General features: G+C 50.3%; 7 protein-coding genes across 7 annotated transcripts; 3 read left to right on the top strand and 4 right to left on the bottom strand.

The window, feature by feature from the left end:
• Positions 1–2,578: 2,578 nt before the first annotated feature.
• LRP88_00732 (uncharacterized protein) lies at positions 2,579–3,046 on the bottom strand (the record flags this gene model as incomplete). The annotated part of the gene is made up of 1 exon (XM_083237437.1): positions 2,579–3,046. The coding sequence occupies one exon, from the start codon at positions 3,044–3,046 to the stop codon at positions 2,579–2,581; it is 468 nt and encodes a 155-aa protein (XP_083105942.1).
• Positions 3,047–6,706: 3,660 nt separating this feature from the next.
• LRP88_00731 (uncharacterized protein) lies at positions 6,707–7,672 on the top strand (the record flags this gene model as incomplete). The annotated part of the gene is made up of 1 exon (XM_083237436.1): positions 6,707–7,672. One exon carries the CDS (start codon positions 6,707–6,709, stop codon positions 7,670–7,672), a length of 966 nt encoding a protein of 321 aa, XP_083105941.1.
• A 2,456-nt stretch (positions 7,673–10,128) lies between these two features.
• On the bottom strand, positions 10,129–10,845 carry LRP88_00730 (uncharacterized protein; the record flags this gene model as incomplete). Its single annotated transcript, XM_083237435.1, has 2 exons — positions 10,129–10,431; positions 10,573–10,845. The coding sequence occupies 2 exons, from the start codon at positions 10,843–10,845 to the stop codon at positions 10,129–10,131; spliced, it is 576 nt and encodes a 191-aa protein (XP_083105940.1).
• Positions 10,846–11,111: 266 nt separating this feature from the next.
• On the top strand, positions 11,112–12,803 carry LRP88_00729 (uncharacterized protein; the record flags this gene model as incomplete). Its single annotated transcript, XM_083237434.1, has 1 exon — positions 11,112–12,803. The coding sequence occupies one exon, from the start codon at positions 11,112–11,114 to the stop codon at positions 12,801–12,803; it is 1,692 nt and encodes a 563-aa protein (XP_083105939.1).
• A 2,245-nt stretch (positions 12,804–15,048) lies between these two features.
• LRP88_00728 (Nitroreductase-like protein) lies at positions 15,049–15,756 on the bottom strand (the record flags this gene model as incomplete). Its single annotated transcript, XM_083237433.1, has 1 exon — positions 15,049–15,756. The coding sequence occupies one exon, from the start codon at positions 15,754–15,756 to the stop codon at positions 15,049–15,051; it is 708 nt and encodes a 235-aa protein (XP_083105938.1).
• Positions 15,757–16,384: 628 nt separating this feature from the next.
• On the bottom strand, positions 16,385–18,073 carry LRP88_00727 (uncharacterized protein; the record flags this gene model as incomplete). Its single annotated transcript, XM_083237432.1, has 5 exons — positions 16,385–16,754; positions 16,803–16,941; positions 17,002–17,049; positions 17,109–17,889; positions 17,951–18,073. The coding sequence occupies 5 exons, from the start codon at positions 18,071–18,073 to the stop codon at positions 16,385–16,387; spliced, it is 1,461 nt and encodes a 486-aa protein (XP_083105937.1).
• Positions 18,074–18,507: 434 nt separating this feature from the next.
• On the top strand, positions 18,508–20,648 carry LRP88_00726 (uncharacterized protein; the record flags this gene model as incomplete). The annotated part of the gene is made up of 3 exons (XM_083237431.1): positions 18,508–18,538; positions 18,629–19,634; positions 19,688–20,648. The coding sequence occupies 3 exons, from the start codon at positions 18,508–18,510 to the stop codon at positions 20,646–20,648; spliced, it is 1,998 nt and encodes a 665-aa protein (XP_083105936.1).
• Positions 20,649–21,088: the final 440 nt, after the last annotated feature.

The following is a 21,088-nucleotide window of genomic DNA, read 5'->3' as shown; positions in this document are numbered from 1 at the left end:
GTATATGCTTTTCGTCTCGAAAGGTAAGAAGTACTCGAGTGCAATCCACCACACGATCCAGAAAGCTTCAAAACAGCCTACATGGGTGTGAAGGAGGCAGAGGTATAACTCGAGGTAAGAATCCAAGGCTTGTTTCAGGTGGTAGTCTTCCTCTTGGACTTCACCCCGTTCACTGCTGTCATCACCACAATCATTGCCGCTGTAGTAGTCGTCACCACTGTCGTAGCTATCACACTGGTTGTGAAAGCAAGTATGGGCCATGCCCAGGCGATCGAAAACCTCCAACCTGCAAATATCTGCAAATGTGCCTTTGTCAAGGGACAGCCCTAGGGAGGAGTATCTGGCCAGGTTGAAAAGCCAGAGCTGGCGATCAGCAAAGAAACGACTTTGCCCGAGAACTATGCCAACTGGAGTACAGCCCGAAGTACTACACCAACACCTGCAGCTATCACGTTGCTCAACTCCTTCGGGGTGAAGTTCCTGGAACATCCCCAAAGGCCCGAAAAGTCTCGCGTCTTTCGTAATCCAGACGCGTGCCGGAATACAGCCTGTGAGTGTTCTAGCTTGGTCAAGAAAGTCGACATATGCCAGCGATCGAGGTAGCTGGCACCCTTTTCTCAGATACCATTGAGCTAACAAGATGGATTTCCGAGGATCAAAATCCAATATTGTTTTGATAAGAGGCGAATAGACCTTCTCATCTAGTTCATCGATGTTGCAAAATCCGGCATCGTATAGCCTCTCGGCCAAAGTGCATGTCATGCCAGGGTGATGGTAGAGAGTGGTCAAAGACCCAGGCCATAGAGACCTGGGAACTTGCACCTTATGAGCCTCGAGTTGCCTGAATACTTCGGGAGCGTTGTAGTCGGGTGATAGTAGGAAATGATCGTGTTTATGAAGTCCAAGTCTCTTCAAACACGCCTCGGGCAGCTCATTCGATGCCAGCTGCTGCAGTTCCAGTCTTCTCTCAACCAATTTTTGAATCAACAGGCAGACGACATCCGAAGAGGCTGGAATCGAGGCAGCAAAAAATAATGCATCGAACTCACTAGCACGAGGATAGAAAACAAGGTGGCGATCAAGATCAAACAATGAGCAGCCATTGTCGATCAGTAATTCGATGCTTGGGAGATGATCCTCCCAGATGGCCGTCAAGATGGCGTCGTCTGGATTTGCGCCTGCATCCAGCAGAATTTGCAGACCGGCAGTCCAACCAACAGCAAGGCCCAAAATAGACGGCGTTTTTGTCTTCAGGTCGATCTTGTTCTGCATCAAAAGGAGACTAAGTCTTGCCTCAGATCTCTGTATCGTGGCGACATGGGCGGGATATTGATCGTGTTCTTCTGCCTATTAGTATGACATCACTTTTTTAGATAACCAAAGGACGGATAAATTTTACCTTCTAGGAGGCTAGGATTTTTCCTTAACAGTGTCGGAAGACCTAGCCTGCTCTCCGCACCCCGAATGAAAGGGAATGCGTTAAATCCGTGGTTTATGAGAATTATATCCAGGCTATTTTGCTGATAATGCAGACTGGTACGCAAATGGATCAACATGAGGGAGAAAATGCTCAATCTAGCTCTTGTTAGCTTCGTTAGGTATTGAACAGAAGAGTCGCACAATGGGGTTGACCTACGTGTGTGTATTCGGATCAACATTACCAGCCACAAGGAGCTTCACAATATCATCTAAGACATGGAAGAGGAGCTCATGCAAACCCACAAACCTCATCGCTAAAATAACAAAATACTGCCACTGTCTCAGCACAGGATTAAAGAGAAAAAAACAAACAAGATTTGACATACGTGAAGAAGAGTGAAGTTACCGAGCGTGTGGTCGCCTGGAGAAGCCGTGCCAGATTCAAATGATTCACGAAGCTTCTGCAAGAGAGTGTGGAAGAGTGATTTGACTTGTTCCTGCACGGTTAGACCGGTCCAAACGGCCTCAGTATGCCATGGCCCCGATATATGTAGCTGAACTCGGCGTTTACGGGACTGTGACATGATTACCGTCATGGCACTGCGTGCTTCTTTGAGAGCAATGAAAGCAGGTGACTTATCTGGGTCGACCACATTGTGAGGGGATAGTCTTCCAACCATGGATAAGGTCCATCCGCCGAGCTGGATTCCAACCATCATTTGTATTTTTGGACTGAGTGCACGCACGCCGCATGACCACGAAATTGAGCCATCTCGAAGAGGGCAATTAGGCGAGTGAGAGGTCTCCTGGGAGTAGAAAAGCTGGAGGCCGTAGATGGATAAGGAAGTGCTCGAGTTGGATGGACGACAAGTGCAAAGGGCGCCGTTGCGTCTGGGCTGGCGTCGACGGTGCCCCAGAGGGCCATCGAGAGAGGAAGCATGGTTCTCACAAGAGTCAAGCGGGTTGGCGATAGCTCTGTTCAAGTCGACAACGGAAGATGTCTACAAGCTCATGTGAGAAGTCGGTTATGCTCCTCTTCAAGGTCATCTCAACGTGCCTGATGGACCAGCAGATTCATGTTTGCATGAGCCGCCTTTTGATAAATTGTAACTTGGGAGCTAAAGGCATTAGTATAAGAATCTAATGCATGGACTTGTCCTCACAGTTGCTGCTCGACCCTGCGCAACCCTGCGTTGCTTTGATGCTGATACCACAACTGCAGGGTCGACTTGAACGACTCGATTCGGCGGCATCGCTCTGCAATGTCCTTTTCCTTGGTTGCGCTGACGACAGCGGACCACTTGCGTCTCATTGAGCTAGAGCTATTGGCAGAAAGGCCCTCAAGGAGTAGGGCGAGCTCCTCGGATTCCTTTCTCGCGTCGTGAAGAATCGACGTCATTCGATGTGTGACATGGAGGGAGTGGACTTGCGAGTTGATGGGCCCATCGAAGTCGCTGCTGATCATCCAGAGTAGATCGATGAATAGTTCCGTGTTCTTCTTGAGGGTCTCGATTTCGTCGGGGATGTTCTTGAGTTTGCCGTACAGGCTGGACGACGCGACCAAGACTCGGGTGCTGAGGTCGAGTAGCTGGGCAGCGCCCGCTACGATCCCTAGCACCTCGGCCATGGCTTCGGTGGGAGTATCCAACGATGGATAGGTTGTGCGGCTAGGGAGTTTCCGCAGAGCCAAGTTCGGGGTTTGAGAACAGAGGAGAGTGAAAGAAATATGGAGGGGAAGAAAGCCGAGAGGAGAGGAATCACAATCACCCTCGGGCTGTGCCTTGTTATGTAATTTGGCCTCTAATTCGTCGCCGAGTTGCAGTGCCGGTTGGCAGACGGAGTTATGTATGTCCAAGCCACCGCCAAGGTGGTCACTACATTCGATAAGGTGCGTGGTAATCAGGCGTGAGCTCGCGGAACTGTACTGCTCGGGTAGCAAAAAGTGAGGCTGATTGGGCTGAAATTGCTGATGTGTCGAGAGCCTGCTGGAAATTTACCATGTTGGTGGCATTGGCACGATGCATTTTGCACTTCTGCCTGGGGTTGTCAAGACCAGCTTTTTCATCATGTTAAGGAGCCTAGCCTGCATGATATCAAGCAGGCCAATAATTTGGTAGAGGCAAGCTACAGAATCCGCATAGTTTGTAAAGAATGAATAAGACAGAACACAAGGTGGGTGTTATTTCCCATGTGATCATACCCTGTTTGCATGAGTATCTACCCTTCAATGATCTTACTAAAGGTCAAGGACAACAGGGCAGTCGTGGCTACTACTTGAGCCCAGAGGGCACATACAAGAGCACGATGAGGTTATGTAATTATCGTGTGATCGCTCAATAGAGGCCATTGGCGCGCTTTACTGGGGTTGACTGGGTGTCGAGGTCTGAGCTGCATGAGGCAGAAATCCCGTGGCGGCTGTGAGACGGCGCAGCAAGTTTCTAACCAATCAGGGAATCAAGGCAGACAGGAATACGACTGAGATACCAAATGCTAAAAACCAAGAAAACCGCTCTAGTCACTCAACCAAAGTATCGCTGTGTAACCTGTTAACACAATGTCGACCCCCATGCCGAAAGACAATACCGTTGGAGCTATTCACGCCCAAACCTTCCACCTATTCCCAAGACTTCCACTTGAACTTCGCCAAGAAATCTGGAAGCTCGCACTACCACTGACCTCCGAGAAACCAGGAGTGTGCATCCTCGCAGAAGGCATGGCATTTCTAGAGGGTATAAGCAGTCTCACAGTCAAGGAGTACCACTCGTCACTCAAGGCCGTCTGCCAAGAAGCGCGCAAAACAGCTCTTGAGACCCTCCCCGTGAGACGCGACTACAATCCTCTCATCGACATTATATACATCGACCACTACAGCTTCTCTGCTTTCAGTTCCAGGGCCACGGTTGATGACTGGAGCCTTGTCAGGCACATCGCACTTTCTCTCCCACTTGCAGTGATGTGTTTCAACCTGTCCCTCGCCTTGTTCGGGCTGCCTGGTTTAGAGGAACTGTCGGTTGTTTATCCCAAATCAACTGGAACTGTAGATGTGTTTGACGACGTGTCTGTCCCCGAGACGGGCCCACGAAAGCTTAGGAGGTTTATGCAGACTGAAATGTCTTGCTTTATGATCAAGGCGGATTTCATAGATGAGACTCATGGTGGAGATGTCCCCATTGTCTGGGAAAAGGATGTTAGGACGCATCTAGACTCTATCATGACAGAGTTGTCGCAGGAGACGTGCTCCAGTCTACTGTCGTGTTGGGATGAGGAGAGGAAGAGGTTGATGTTGACGATGCATGCGTTGTGTTTTGAGGTGGATAAGTCATGAACATGACGTTGAACTATCGTGTTGTTGTGCTTCCTTTCATAATAAACCTTTCATTAATCATCAACAAGTGACGGTACATGACTGTTCCCATTCCGTGATCAGAGGGTCGATGTACTGATGCCATCCATGATCCAGTTTGCCCTTGAGGATATACAGTAGTTGAAGCGGGTACATCGCAATGTACCAAGCTGACTGCAATTTCTTCAGAAGAAGGCAATAGTATCCGAGAAAGATCAAGGCAGCTGGGTTCTCTTCTGCGAGGAGTCGGGTATACTCGATCGAAACTGTCGTCGGCCAGTTGCGAACAGCAGTCCAAGTGTCGAAGCCATCACCCAAGGCTTCTGCAGACGCGAATGCATGCCCTAACTTATATGCTGCGTCTTGGAGGATCTCGCATTTTATAGGAGGCCACATTCCATGCCCATTTTGGATGACGGACGTCAACCTTTCCGTGATTTCAGACACCTTCTGTTGGTTGATCTCTGTGTTGGGTTCTCCCCATATTTGAATGAGCTTTCCAAGTGGACCAGACGCGATTATGTGTCGGTAGCCATTCACCAGAGTGCATCCGTTCCGTATAAAGTATAGCCAGCTACACAAGCCATCCGGGTCCGAGCTGCAAGATCGTGTAAGGAGGAGTGTGTTATCCTGCCTCTCAGCCCCGAAAGCGTAGACAACGAGAAGATGTGAGAATGCAGCGATGGCTTCGCAGTTTGTTTCAGTCACATTCTCAATAGCTTCTCGGAATAAAGTCATGGCTTTGTTCTGATGTTCATGTGCGAGTGTGAGGTAAACTTGATCCGATGGGTACTTTGTTGCAAGGTGGAGCGATGAGCAAGCCAGTACTGCGTGCATCAGGAATGGGTTGTACTCGGCGATGCTAGGGACGGCAAGATGCCATATCTGCTCGTGCTGACTGGGAAGTGTCTTGCATGTTACCGTCTGAAAGTGTTGAAGCAAGTTTTGGTCTGAAGTTCCCAACGTTCCTGTTGGACGTCTTACTATCTGGGAGCATTCATGTTTGCCCTATGAATTACATGTCAGGCCAGGTGCAAGTGGTGATTTACCGGAATACTCACTCTTGTTTTAGGATTGTCTATACTCGTAAAGTAGTGCAACAGGTTTCCACGGAAGAATGTTTGCAACGACGCTGGAGTCCAATCGATATCTGCATAGCCATGACGTCCATGTTCCGAGAGCCAATGCTTCTGCATACGCTTAGTAGAAATGCACAAGTACCCGCAGTCAGTGTCAAGACATCTTAGGCCATCAAAGACTGGCAAGTAAGGAACTGGAAAGTCGATGATTCGAACTTTCACAACATCTCCAGGCTCGCATAGGTTGTACTTGGCGGTGTAAGTCGTATACGGATGCCGGGCGGATCTGTAGATCTTGTGTATTTCCTTAAGATGACGATTGATGGCCCGGGGCTGGATGGCGTATTGACACTGTGTGCATACAAGAACTCGGTACTCGGGGTGATACTCGAGCAGTTTCTGAGGAGACAGCGGCATGACGATGATGGGAAATAGGGATGATGAGTTGTCATGGAACGGCACCTGAGGTTCTTAAGTAGCAAGCGGCTTATTAATAACCTCTACCGACGGTGTAAGTTTGATGGGCCTTGATTGGAGCATGGCCAGGGGCGTCAGCTTGAAATCGACGGTGCCGTTCCGTGAGACCCGCTCTCTGGGGTCGTACCACGAGATCGCTTATACTTGAGACGCATGATTTCTACACCAATTCCACAGGGCAGGAGGAATCTTTTGAGAAAGAATCTGTAACTGGAGCTGACAAATGTTTAGAAGAATTATGAGTAGAAATTGAACCAAAAGTCACCGGAGGGCCAGGCTGTTGCTATATAGAGGCCACCGCGCACCGGTGCCAAGCATGACCTCCAACATCTGAAGCCTTCAGACCATTCTTCCATACTCTGAGGATCTTTACCTTAACTAAACAATCATGCGTGTCACATTTGGGACCTGGGTGTTTGGCCTTCTCAATGCCACCACTCTTTCCTCTGCTCCCGAGGCTGCCAATATCAACGCACGACAGCTCATCGAACTCCCCAACGTCTGGATCGAAAACGTCGTCTTGCGCTCCAACGGCAACATTCTTCTTACCACATTTGGAAATGGTGACATCTACTCTGTGGATCCCTCGATTCCAGAGGCCCGTGTCGTAGCCAAAGTCAAAGACATTGACGCCCTCACTGGGATCGCAGAGGTCGAGAGGGACCTCTTTGTCGTTTCGGGGGGCATCTATGACGGAGGAACTTACTTTGAGGAGGGATCTATGAAGATCTTGCTTGTCGACTTTCGAGAGTGCGGAGAGTCCCACCATGGTTGCCCATCGGTTCGCCCCATTCTTGAGGGCAAAGATGCCGGTGTTATCAACGGCATGACTCCCCTACCGCACCACCAGCACATTGTTCTCGGCGCAGCTTCTTGGACGGGCGAGATTTGGCGAATCAACACAAAGACTCGCACTTCTGAAGTCATTATGCGAGATGATATGCTGGCTGCTATCTCAACAGGGCCTTATCCTCTCGGTGTCAACGGTCTCAAGATTTCGCGAGGCTATCTCTATTTTACCAACACTGGCCGTCAGCTTTTTGGGCGTTTTAAAATCGATAAATTTGGCAACAAGATTGGCGACGTCGAAGTTATATGGCAAGCACCGGCTGGCACGAAAATCGCCCCGGACGATTTTTCGTTGGATCAGGATGGGAACGCGTTTGTTGGTTGCTTCCCCGACTTGTTGATCAAGATCACTCCAGACGGCAAACAGACTGTTCTTATTAATGGGACACTTGCCGGGGCGACTAGCACCACTTTCAGCAAAGATGGTAAAAGCCTTTTTGTCGTCACGACTGGCAAGGGGGTGGAAGGCGTAACAGGCGGTCAACTTGTTCAAGTCGACCTTTGAAGGGAGGTGGAGAGGGGATTTGTTCAACAGTATCTACTCTTAGCCTACAAGGGGGAGCACAACACAAACTGTAGTTGTCAAGAGCGGGGACTCGGTGCCAATTTCAACGTCCTCTGCCACAGTTTGAGAAACTCTGTCTTAGTGTGTGAGAGAGTTGGATACGAATTGCCATGGTCAACTTGACACGAGATACTGGACTTGCTCAGGTTTATTCTATTGTGCATTTGCTATGAGATGAAACAACTCTAAATTATAACCAGATGATTGCTGTATGCTCCTTCACGTCCCCAATGGCACCAGATCTAATCCACCTATCTCTGCCTCGCCAGGCTTTCGTCGTACCCAGCTTTCCCCAGTCGCTTTGTGCAGGTAATCCTATCTATACCACCTTCCTCTCTCTGAATGTTTTCATTGAACCAATCCCTGACCTCCTCATAATCGCAGGAATCCAAGACACCGTCGTCCAGCATCAGGTCCCCGTAGAGGTAGGTGATGGCCCACATCTCTAGATTAGATGTCCACTGACTCATCTCTGGCTCTTTGACTATTGTCCGAACGAAACTCTCGAGGAGCAGCGGTGCGTCCGGGTAGTAAATGTTATCTTTGTGGGTGAATCTATCCTCTGGGGTTGATGTGGTTGAGATGTGGGCGTATGAGGACGGTAACAGGACAACCCTCGCCTTTGCCTGCTTGTCGGTGGGAAATCGGAATCATGACGACGGGGCCGGAAACTCTACTCACAAAGACGTGTGGCCGCCATCACTAAGAAGCAATGAAATGCTGCAGTTCAGAAATCATTTCAAGGAGTTTAGAGAGAAACAAGATATGGAGATGATAACGCGTTCCCATTTCCATCGTTAAGGCAATCCAATTCTGTCTGGCGGGCATAGTTGCTTGCATCATAGAGATGAATGCCAGTATTACATAGAATGCATGCGTGCTCCCATCCTTTTCTCTTCAGTGGTGCCCTGTGACAGATGCTTTTTGCACTTCTGCCTGATCTGGCAATACCAGTCGGGTTCATCCACTTCAAGCACCCGGCTCCAGACGACAAGGGTTTTGAGTGCCATGCGATTCTGTAGACGTAGCCATCGAACATTCCTCTGCATGAGGATGGCCTACCTTGTTGAGCTTTGCCGTCTCTGATGAATTCTCGTGGAAGCCCCCATCCCTTCTCCTGTGCGCTTGTGCAACCTGCTGGCTCAAAATTTGGCCGCCCCTGCAGCCACCGACTCCATAGCCCAAGGAAGGGCCTCTCCTATTTGTCCATATCTGTTGATGCCTAATAACAAGACCGACATCCTTGTTCGGGGCTTGTCAATGTTGGGGGCCGTTCTGTTGCAAGGACCAACACTTGACGGATGATGGACTGGAAAACAGGACGTTAAATGCTGGCTATCATGTGCATAATGGATAAGAAGCTCCTCGTGTCAATTCTCTTCATCTTTTTTATATATACTTATTTACGTGCCAATATACCTATCTCTCCTAACCCCCTCAATGTCCTCATCCAGACATGCTTCTTTCCTTACTCCAGAGGAGCTTCTGCAGGCTGTAGCCAAGCTTGCCCAATTCATCTCTCGATCAAATGCTCGATTCAGCATCAGCGGCGGTGCAGCAAGCACCATCATCCGTATGCAGTTTGGCCTCCCACAGCGCACCACCGAAGATATCGACCTTGTCATCCAGCCGAGCGGCAGCATCACTGCCGACAGCATCTCAACATGGCTCTTATAGAACTTCCCAGCCGAGTTTGTTGCAAAGACGCAACACGGTGTACCACCCCGGCGATTGCCTTTAAGAGGCACGACGGATCTGTCAAGCATGTTGAGATTGAGATGTTTGACTACCACACCTGGCCTAACAGGCCACAGTACAACCTTGATGATGCAGACAACGATTGCACTGTAATCACTATCAACGGGATAGAGGTTCCCGTGTTCAGCGTCCACTGGCTCCTCCGAGATGTTGGGGCTAAAAGTCATCTGTCCGGTGGTTCTTGGAGATCCTTGGACCTGGAACGACTCGGCCGAGGTTTTCTGAGGGTTCAAGGGGGACGAGTTGAAGTATCTGGACGCTGATTTTAAGAGGCACAACTTCAAATGGTACGATGCAAGCCAGGTTTGGTACTTTCCTGACCCTAATGGCAGGATGTGGTATTATGATCCGCAAGCAGGGGGACTTGATACTATGGACTTAGTTAGCTCCATACATGATTGCCTGTCTATACTTGAATCATGATTTTGGTTATCCTTAGCAGGAATCAGTACGCCATATGTATGTTGAGATACGATTCAGATCCCAGCAGCTTGTTGTTCTTCTCGTTTCGGATTCAAACTGGGTATAGCGGCAGTTCGTGCTCGAGCAAAGCATGGACAATTCTCGACCCGAATAACTAACATGTTAAAATTGGCCATTTATTCCTTCTCCTTGCAGATCTGGTGTAAATGGGCACTTCAGTCAAAGATGCTGCGCCCGCAAAAGCTGGTCCCTATGTGGACAATCGATGCACCACGTGCCGTGATAGCACCTGCCTTGTTCTCAGTCTTGTCTATAACAGGGCCTCCTCGACTCAGAAAACTATCGCTCCAATGATTCCCAACCTTCACCTTCGCCGTCTCTTCGATGAGAACGTCCTTGGCCTCGTTTCTTGCAATCGCCTCCATCTTGCCCGTAACCGCTTCAGCAAGGAGATCGTCGATGCCAAAAGCCGCGTTTTGAAGAGTCGAAAGGCTTGATTCGTCGTTGACACCCTCGATCTTCTGACTCAGTTAACCCGTCAAGGGTCGGGCTTCAACTATAATAAAGAACACATCGCCAACACATCATAGCATCATATCCCAATGCTAACACAGTGGCCTTTTTATTATTATTTTTTTTTTACCCTTTCTGCTGCCTACGAAGAGGGTCCTGATTTGGTTGAGGATCCTCCAGGCTTGCTGTGAATCAACGTCCTCCAACCCGCTAGCTGCGAAACTAGGGTCCGTGTTGACGGCGACGGCTGCACCCCATCTACTGATGCGGGACCTCGTAATGTCGAGTTTTAGCTGAGATAGCTCAAAGTCACGGCCAAAGTCACAGCCTAGCTGGATATATCCAAAGCAGTCAGCGCAGTTGTTGAAAAGCGCCGCATCGCTTTGTGCGCCAGCCACCGCGCCAAAGGTTTCGGCCATGATGGTCCTGGAAAGAGAGGAGAAGAGGGATATTATGACAGCCTGATCGGATGTGTTAGCCAAGAGTTTCAAGGTCTCGCGTAACGAGGCGAGGAGGGCAAGAAAAGGCCAATTAGATTGGTTCGTTAAGCGCCATGGCAACCAAGAAGAAGCACCCATTGCTCGATCAGGCTGAGAGCTGAGCTGACCTCCGACGGCTTCCTTCGTTACCGTCCTCTGGTTGACGCTGTCCTTTAATCACGTCCTTCGACATCTCGCAACCAAATATGGCATCGCTCAAACGTAAACGCTTGAATAGCGCATCCGACGAGCGTACAGCCAACACCGTCGAGTCCCTACGTGCCGATGGGAGCAGCAGAGTTCAGGTTGGAAACTCGTACACGGAAGTTCACAACTACGAAGGACACCGAGCCGACGACGAATGTCTTCGAGATCTACGAACGACCGACCCGCGCGTCGATAAGACGCGCATCGAAAAAGACAAAGGGGGGCTGGTGCAGGGCTCGTACCACTGGGTTCTTGAGGACTCCAATTTCCAGCAATGGGGACAGAGGACAAATGATCGTCTTCTTTGGGTCAAGGGCGACCCGGGAAAGGGCAAAACCATGCTCCTTTGTGGTCTCATCGACGAGTTGTCAAAGTCTCAACACGCCCTATCCTACTTCTTTTGCCAAGCGACCGACTCCAGGATCAACAACGCAACATCAGTCCTGCGAGGCCTCCTCTATCTCCTTGTGGTCCAGGACACATCTCTAACTCGGCATGTGCGGAGCAAGTGGGATCATGGAGGCAAGTCTACTTTTGACCCTCCAAATGGATGGCATGCCCTGTGTAACATGTTGGATGACATACTGCATGACCATTCCAAGCCAACGTGTCTTGTCATTGATGCACTTGACGAGTGCGAGGGCAGTTCTCTGTCTTCGCTTCTCGGCTTGATTGTCTCCACGGCGTCTAAATTCCATCACATCAAGTGGCTTGTCTCCAGCCGCGACCTACCCGATATCGAACGTGGATTAGGAGGCGCCAATACGAGCGGGAGGCTTGACATCAGTCTCGAAGCAAACGCTGATCTCGTATCCAAAGCGGTTGCTGACTACATCGACTACAAAATAGATAACCTTGCGAAACTCAGTTCCGAACTAGACTTGTGCAAGAAGGTCAAAGAAATGATGCAACATAAAGCCAATGGTACATTTCTCTGGGCAGCCCTCGCCTTTGAGGAGTTGAAAGCCGAGGAGAATGAAGAGCTAGAGGACAACTCGGAGATGTTGGACACTCTCAACCAAGTACCCGAAGGATTGACCAACCTCTACGACAGGATGTGGAGGCAGATCAGTACGCAGGGTCCTAGGAACTCGAGTTCGTGCAAGGTTATTCTGGGAACCATGTTTCTCGCATACCGACCACTCCAACTCCAGGAACTGGCCTTGCTGGCGGGGTTCAAGGGAAACTTTACCGAGCATGACACACTTGTGAGGCTTGTCAGGCGATGTGGATCTTTCTTGACTATCCAGCAGGGCACAGAGACAGTTCACTTTGTTCATCAGTCAGCCAAAGACTTTCTCACTGACAACCGGTGTGCCTTTGATGGGATGTTTCCATCTGGCGTAGCAGACAGCCATCGCCGACTGTTTTCTCGTTCAGTCAAGACCATGGCTAGTAGCCTACGGCAAAACATCTATGGCCTGCGCAATCCAGGAGTTTTGACCAGCGAAATCGAGGTCCCAGTACCAGACCCTCTTGCTGCGATGCGATACGCGTGTGTTCGCTGGCTTGACCATTTCTACGAATGGATTTCTTCGAAACAAGATCGAGACCAAAATGATGCAAATCATGTCGCCACTTTCCTTCAAGACAAATATCTCTACTGGCTCGAGGCCCTTGGTCTTTGTGGAAACGTCATCGAAGGAATTGCCTCCATTAGAAAGCTTGAGGCTCTTGCGGTAAGTGCATAGTATAAGCCATAACTAGATAAGCTTAATCTAACTTTTCTCAGGCACACAATCAATGGGACCATCTGGCGACCCTGGTTCGTGATGCTCGGCGATTTGTCCTTTCCAACAGACAAGGAATAGAGACAGCCCCATTGCAGGTTTACGTTTCAGCACTCATCTTCTGTCCAACTTCCAGCTGGGTCCGGAAGAATTTCGAGACAGTAATTCCGGAATGGGTCAAGAAGAAACCAACAATACAACCAGAATGGGATGCATGCTTGCTGACTCTTGAGGGACACGACTCCGAAGTCGCCACCTTGGCATTTTCTCCAGATAGCAGGATCATTGCGTCCAGCGGTTGGACAGGAACCATTAAAATTTGGGATACATACACAGGAGCATGTTTGAACACCATTTCAGGTCATCCATCGAGGGTTTTCGGGTTGGCCTTTATATCTAACGGGCCCAGCACCATTCTCGCGTCTGCAGGAAAAGAGTCCGATGGCTATTCAATCAAGATTTGGGATCCTTTCAATCGAGGCCCGCCACAAAGAACATTCACCATGCCCAACAACATGTCACATACCATTGCATTTACAGAAGGCAGCAAAACAGTGGTGTGGCTGGATGAGGCGGGCACATTGATCAAGTTTGACCTTGACACCAAAGCATTCCTAGACCCGATCGAGCTTCCTGCCGAGCCCATTGCAGTTTCTCCAGACGGCCAGACCGTTATCACATGTACAAGACCTGAGAGGGGTTGCCAGGTTTGGGATTGGTGCAATCCGGAAACAGATCCTCTCACATTAGATGGTTGTATTCCAGAAAAGGACTATGTGGTGATTTCCCCGGACAGCACAACGCTAGTATGTGTCTCCGAAACTAGATATCCCCACATCCAAATGTGGGATTTGACCGCAGGGTTTTGTTTCACCATTCTTCTCGATGCAGACTCCCCCTTCCTGCGGAGCCTTGCCTTTTCACCGGACGGAACAATGGTGGCTTTTGGAAATGTGCTTAGTGGCACGGTCAACCTATGCGATACAGTAATAGGCACGGTCCAGGTGTTTAGCGGTCATAGCGCTGCTATTCAGGCGGTGGCCATCTCTCCAGACGGCAGACTATTGGCATCAGGGAGCGACGACAAGACAATCAAGATCTGGGACCCGGCTGTCAGAGCGCCACTGGACTTTGACACAGGCCCAGGTGAGGGGCCCCAAGACTGGCTTCTATCACCGGATGGTTTGTGGGTTGCTTCTGTCATGCGCCTCGGCCATGTTAGAGTTTGGAGCTCAGTGACGGGTGAATACGCAATCGATCTTGACAAATCCACGACACTAGAATCGCCTGACTATGACATGAGGCGGGCAGGCATACTACAATTCTCGCCATGCCGCCGGTGGTTAGAGTTTTGGTTTGATGATAGTGTCGAAATTTGGGACACAACAACGTGGAAAATGCAAGTCGAACACAAGCTCCAGGCATTGGATATGTGGGGGGGTGCCGCTGCTTGTCACTACCAGGCAACAGCTTGGCACGGGTATCCAACAAGAGTGAGACCATCAAAATCTGGGACCTACACACTGGCAAACTAAAATCAACACTTTCGAACTCTCTGTTCTCGAATGCTGAATATATGTCGTTTTCCCCAAATGGGCTGTGGTTGGCGTTAGCCTCATGGAGAGGCATTGAGATATGGGATTGGGCTGCGAAGGAGTGCATACGGCTGTTTAACGAAGACTCAGACGAAGTTTCATGGCATCCGGCTCACGAGGCTTTGCTTCGCACTTCCCGTGGCAAATTTTGCGTTCAAAGGTCCACGGGAAACTGTTCGATCGAGACTGTTCAAATCCAGGACGAGGGGGACAAAGACCAAGTTCAAATGACCAAAGACAACGAGTGGGTCACAGTCCGTGGCAAACGTGTCCTTTGGGTCCCTCCTCAGTATCGACCTCGCTTCAAGTACGATTTCGATAATATTCCGTGTGATAAAAAGGCGGTGGATGGCAATGAATCGGGGATTGCCATCCTGGACAACTGTAACCGAGTGATTTATGTTCAGTTCGACGTCCCCGAGATACTTCGCAAATTTTAGAAATCAGGGGCATAGACTAAATCATCTTTTTGGACGGTTGCGGCTCTACTTGTTTTTCGAGGAAGTTAATATATCACAATCACGGTTTTACAAAACCTCAAGCTAGCAAGATGGATGGGCCTGTAGGCATCCATCTCATTGATATCCGTGGCTGACTCAACACAGAAGCCCTCATTCCAACACAAATCTGACACTCTTCTTCCAGTCATCCCTCGGCATCTTTAAAGAATTGATGTGCTCCTGCTCGTTCTCATATCCCATGCCCACAGTGCACAAAATATCCATGTTCTCTTCAATCCCCAGCTCTCTTCTAATAATATCAGGATAGCCAGCTGGAGCAACAGACACCTGTGTGCCCAGCCCTCTCTCGGTCAACAACAGGAGCAGCGTCTGGAGATATATCCCCACGGATAGGGTGTCCGACTTGTTCAGCTCCTTGTCGATGCAGACCACGGCAACAATCGGGGCGTTGTAAAATTCGAAGTTGCTGATCAAAGTCCTCATCATCGACTCCGCGTCCTCGCGAGCAATGTTGTATCCGTTAGGCCCATAGATGTGGTGACCCAGTTCAGACCGGTAGCTTTGGTACGACTCGGGGATCTCGGGGATCTGCAATTCGGTCTTGTTCTCAAAGGCTGAGACGAGAGATGCAGACAGGCGTTCTAGAGGCAGACCAGATACAAGCGTGAGGCGCCACGGTTGGATGTTTGTCGATGAGGGTGCATGCTGGGCTATGCTGAAGCATTCCTCGATGATGGAAAGAGGTACTTTTCGACCTGTGCAAAAGGCTCGAGTGCTGTGCCGAGCTAGAATTGTCTTTGCAACAGCGTCTCGGGCAGATTGCTCTGCGGTGCGATAGATGGTTTGGTCCTGGGCCATGTTGATGTTGGGGTGTGAAGAAACAATGGCGCTTGATTACGGAGTGGTACGAAGATCTCCAGCTAGTTTATATGCAGGCAATTATTTCACCTCCATCCAAATGTTTCGAGCCCAGTTGTTGAAACATAATGTTGATTACACGGGGATAGGATTATTCGGCCGAACAAAGGTCATCGGCCGATGGTTGGATTTTCGTTGGGATGCCTACGTAATTCCACAGACGCTTAAACATCTCGCTTGGGAAGATCTAAGCAGCATTACTCATTTTTTGTCAGCCAATGTCGAAGATGACAAATTGGAAATGCCCCTGATCACGACAACGCCAGAAGCGATCCTTCGTGTGGGGCTGTTGGACCGCATCTGTTGAGCAAGATCATTGATGTTCGGCTTGGCGTAAGAGTCTGAGAAGGAAGAAGTCAACTTGAGATTTGTTTACTAATTAGGAGCAGAACCGTTGACGGAATGACGGTGTCTCGCAGAGACAAAGCATGCAAAATTCATATCTAATGGGGGGGTTTATAAATAGCCAAGTCACTCTTTATCTTACTCCTAATTACTCCATTTAAAGCATCTATATACGCCCGCCAACTTTTATTCATTACTATTCAGATCATCACTCTTTCGCCCTCTAGCGTGCTCCCCTTTGAGCAGCTTTGCTTTTCTGCATCAATCTCTCGCCATACTTCATAAAGAAGAACGGTATAGCCCCCATGACCAGTGAGAGAAACCCAAGGAGGCTCTGTGCCCAGTGAACGCCAAGTCGATCATACATGGGACCAGCCGCAAGCGGAATGACGATGGCACCAAGGGATCTCATGCATCCGGCTCCCGCGTGGGCCGATGCCGATGCCTCGCGAAACACGTCCGTGATGTAGTTCAGGATGCTCATAAATATCAGGAGGAATCCAGCGCCAGAGAAGAATCCCCCAATTGCTGGGACGTATGGTGAGATTGAGGGTTTGGATGTCCAACCAAACCAAAAGAGTGCAATGACGAGTCTGGGACATGTTAGGCTTTGTTTCTATGAGGCTTTGCGTTTGACGTACAGAGGAGCTGCGAGACAGGCGATCGGTAGCCGGCGGTTTATTTCTCGTTGGGCCCACGACTTGCCAGCTGCTTTGGACCGATCGTACCACGGTGTGTAGGCCATGAATCCCAGGAAAGCTATCACCGAACCAAGGGCGACTTTAAGAGAGTATTAATCAGATATCAGCGGGTTTTATGCGAGCGCGGTTTTAGACTTACTGGGTAGATAGGTGAGGCCAGCAATTTCGGTACGAAGATGATACATGCCTGTTGGAATGAAGTATCAGCCAGCAGCTCCAACATCAGTGGTCAGAAGGATTTTGTACCTTCAAACACTAGAGGATATGCTTGGAAAGAGATGTAAAATAGTGAATTCGCCAATGTCAAATAAAGAGATGAGAGTGAAAGGATCGGCTCTGTAGCCATCATGACTACAGGGCGCAAGAATATCTCTCGGGCGTCAAACGGGTGCAATTCTGTCATTTGGTACTCCTCAACGCCCTCCTCCCCGTTCTTTCGACGCTTGTGAATCTCCCTGTTGTGAAGAACCGGCGCAAATGTCTCGGGCAAGGTCAACACCAGCGGGAGTGTCGGGACGGCAATTAGGGCTGCGGCCCAGAACGCCCACTTCCACGATGCTTGAGAGGCGAAACCGGAGACGAAGGGTCCTAGAAGGGGGCCGATTCCGCTGATAGCTAGGTATAGGGACATGGCGGTGCCACGTTCTGAAGGGTCGTCGAGCACATCGGCGTAGAGTCCACCTATGACGGCCATTGGGGCGGCGGCGTTTAGACCGCAGAGAAGGCGGAAGATCAAGAGGGCTGTATAGTTGGGGGCTCCAGAACAGGCGAGCATGAAAACGAGGTAGCCAAAGAATGTAGATATCATGACTGGCCGGCGCCCAATGTATTCGCTCAAGGGTCCGAAGAAGAGGGGTCCAACAACGAAGCCGGCCAGATTGAGTGAGTTGAGTAGAGTCAGCTGTACCTGGTCATAAACTCCAAAGTGGCTCGATATAGCATTGAGGGCACCTGAGGGCATCGAGGTTCCAAAACTGCCGTTGAAGGCGCAGGCCAGGCCTGCCACGACGACATGTATTTTTCGCTTCTATAATAGTTGTCATTAGCACCGCACTTTCGGCACGGACCGTGCGCTATCCACGACTTACCGTTGAAAACTTGACCGCATGAACCTTGGAGTCGGAGGGATCGACGGCGTCTATGGTGACCCCTGGTCGTTTGGATGCAGGTTCATGTCCGGGGGCGCTACTAGTAAGTGATATATCAGTCATAGTTTCGTTGGTAGTTCTTTTAAGGGCGATGTATGTGCTTTCGTACGGCAGTATGTTGGGTGATCAAGCCAGTTCTACCTCTTATACCGACAACTCACCCTCGTGTAAGTGACTCGGGAGACTATCCCGATGAGGGCGCCACATCGGCCATAACCGAAAGCCAAGTCCCGTTGCCGATACCCACAACTCAACTTCCGTGCGATAGCTAAAGTCGACGGCTCATTGGTCCAACTTTCCGTCTCTCAAAGCTCAACCTCCGTCGAACCTCATACCGCCGTTCATATGGCCGCTGCACTCTCCGTCGTCTCGATGCCTTGTCGCCTCGATACTTCCGTCCTCGACAGCAACTCCCGTTCAATCCAACAGAACAGCGCCCACGTCTGTCGGACATGAAGCGCAAATCCGTTGGGACGGAATTTGAAACCGGGGATTCAATGTCCCCCGTCAACGGACGAAGAAGAGTAAGTAAGTGCAGCATCAATCGTCTTCTTATACCCGCCGAGACCGGATCCCTGCCCCCCCCAGTCGTCCTTGTGGCTAAGCTAACTGCGCCAGATGGGCGGGCTTGCACTCATTGTCACCGACTCAAGATTCGCTGCGATATCCTTGAAAAGGGACCTCCCTGCACGGGTTGCAGCTCTCGGAACCGACCTGGCTGCCACATTTATCCAAAGAAACAGCGTAGGGTACCTGTAGCTGCCCAGCTTGCGCCAGTGCCAATTCGTCCCCGCGAGTCCACGCCCGTCGAGCTCGCGACAGATTCGAGCTCACCCTTGGAGGTCGACACGATCCAGAGGTTGGTTGGCAATGAGGATGGCGAACATGATGCCAGCAATTTGGCCGACTTTCTCGGCCGTCACGACATGAAGGAAGCCGATTACGGCCGCTTGACCCGGGTTTGCTTCATCGGCACTGGCATGTCCAACTGCCACTACCTCGTCCGTCAGAATTTCCCCCGGGCCGGCGACGAGAGCAGTGTCCATTTGGGTTACAGTCAGATGCGAGTCAAGGGGGCCTCTTACTATCGGTTTGTGCCCCCCGAGATCCTCGAACGTCCGGACAAGGAACTGGCCGACAGACTGCTTCGAGCATACTTTGACTCTGTAAACTGTGGATGGCCTATCGTCGATGAGGAAGAGTTTATGGTGCAGTACGAGGGCAAGGACCCTGAGAACCCCTTGTCTTCCGCTCTGATGAATGCCATTTTCCTCGTCGGGGCACATGTCTTGTCGTCCCACGATGAGAGCATGCACTCACTAAAGCCCATGTTTTTCCGCAGGGCCAAGACTCTGATTGACTACCAGTTCGAGACAGATCGGCTTGTTTATGTTCAGGCAGCTCTCTTGATGACGTGGCATTCTGATGGGTTCGAGGAGGTTGCTATTAGTGCGTGGCACTGGATTGGAATTGGTGCCCGGACAGCCATGGCATTTGGCATGCATCGCGATGCGACTCGGTCCAGAATGCTGCCGGCTCATAAGAGAGTCTATACGCGGCTATGGTGGGTTCTTTTCCAGTTTGACACCATCTCGGCTCTGTCATCGGGTCGACCGCAGGCAATGTAAGGTACCGCTGCTCGAGGATGATGAGGCTTGACTTGCTAATGTTGAGTAGCAACCTAGACGACTCTGATGTTCCTGATCTCGAGTATTCCCACTTCGAGGGGATTCCCAACGCGCAGGAGGACTTTGTTATATACCAAACCAAGCTTTGCGTCATAATATCAAGGGCGATGAGAGAGGGCTGGGCTCTTAGATCCTCCCCCGAAGACCGCGTTCGAGCGACGAGAAAGGCCGACGAGTCTCTCGCAGAGTTCATCCTCCAACTTCCTTCAAAGGTTCAGCTCAGGTACTTCACGCTTGACACGTGGCAGTCGATCCTTCACCTCACCTACAACAACTTTGTCATCCTGCTCCATCGGCCTCTGCCAAAGCAGAGCACCGAGGACGTGCGGCCGGACCAGTGCAACGATCCTGCGCTGTGTGGAGACTCCGCAAAGACTATCGCCGCCATCTTTGAGACCCTGCCTCAGGATGCGTTATCGACGTTGTGGTTGTACAGCACCAACGTCCTCATCACGGCAACTATCCATATCATCCACGAGGCAGGGTCGAGTAAGCCTATTGTCGCGGCCAGATCGCTGCACATCCTCGAGATTCTAATGGCAGCTCTGCGGGGATTATCGAAACATTGGCATTATGCGCGCGCGTGGCTACATTTTGTTGAACAGCGGGCGTTGAAGTTGAAGCAGCAACGAGCTGCAAAGGCGGTTCAGGCGGGCGGGCCTGATGAGGACCACGGGCGGGAGAACGGGCAGGCCGCGGCGTCTCTTGGGGGACCAGAAGACGTGCCGTCCTCGCGGGAAAATGAAGATCGATGTGATGTAGAAGAGTCATTTCTCGATGCTATCACAAACGGGGCCGCCGGGGCAATCGGCGCGACTCCAGACGGAGGCTTCTGCTTTGACGGAGCTGATGTTAGTCTTCCCGATGACTTATTCCTCTTTGATGCTTTAACGTTGGATCTCTTCCCTGACGGTTGGCAAGGAGACGCTTCGTCAGAGCGACAATGCTAGAGTCGTCACACAAGGAAATGAAGTATGTACAAACGCGTTCAGTCACTTACAAGGACGGGCCATCTCATCTACGTTAAGGATAATTGTACTATGAACCTTTAGGAAAAGTACTCATAAATTTAACAAACATTTACATATTCATGAGGTAACTTTACCTCATTCTAAGGGTTTATCATCATGAACTTATGATGTTTTAGGTCTGAATTGGTAGGGGCTTTGGCCAAGGCGCAGCGAGGACGGCTCCCACTCTCGGTCTCCCACTCCCGCGACATCACGGCAGTTACAAATGATGGGCTAACTAAGATAAGTTTGTTCCGATATGGAATCTTCCAATTGAACTAAGCCTTATTCGTGAGCCTACATGGTCCCCTCCAAGGGAACGATCCGAACCACGTCTCGTCGTCGTCATACACACATGCAGCTCTGATAGCTTCGACCAG

The sequence above is a fragment of the Fusarium phalaenopsidis genome (assembly GCF_050370095.1).
Source record: "Fusarium phalaenopsidis strain FUZ10S chromosome Unknown contig_32278, whole genome shotgun sequence".
Taxonomy (NCBI): domain Eukaryota; kingdom Fungi; phylum Ascomycota; class Sordariomycetes; order Hypocreales; family Nectriaceae; genus Fusarium; species Fusarium phalaenopsidis.
This window is presented reverse-complemented; position numbering and strand designations above follow the sequence as displayed.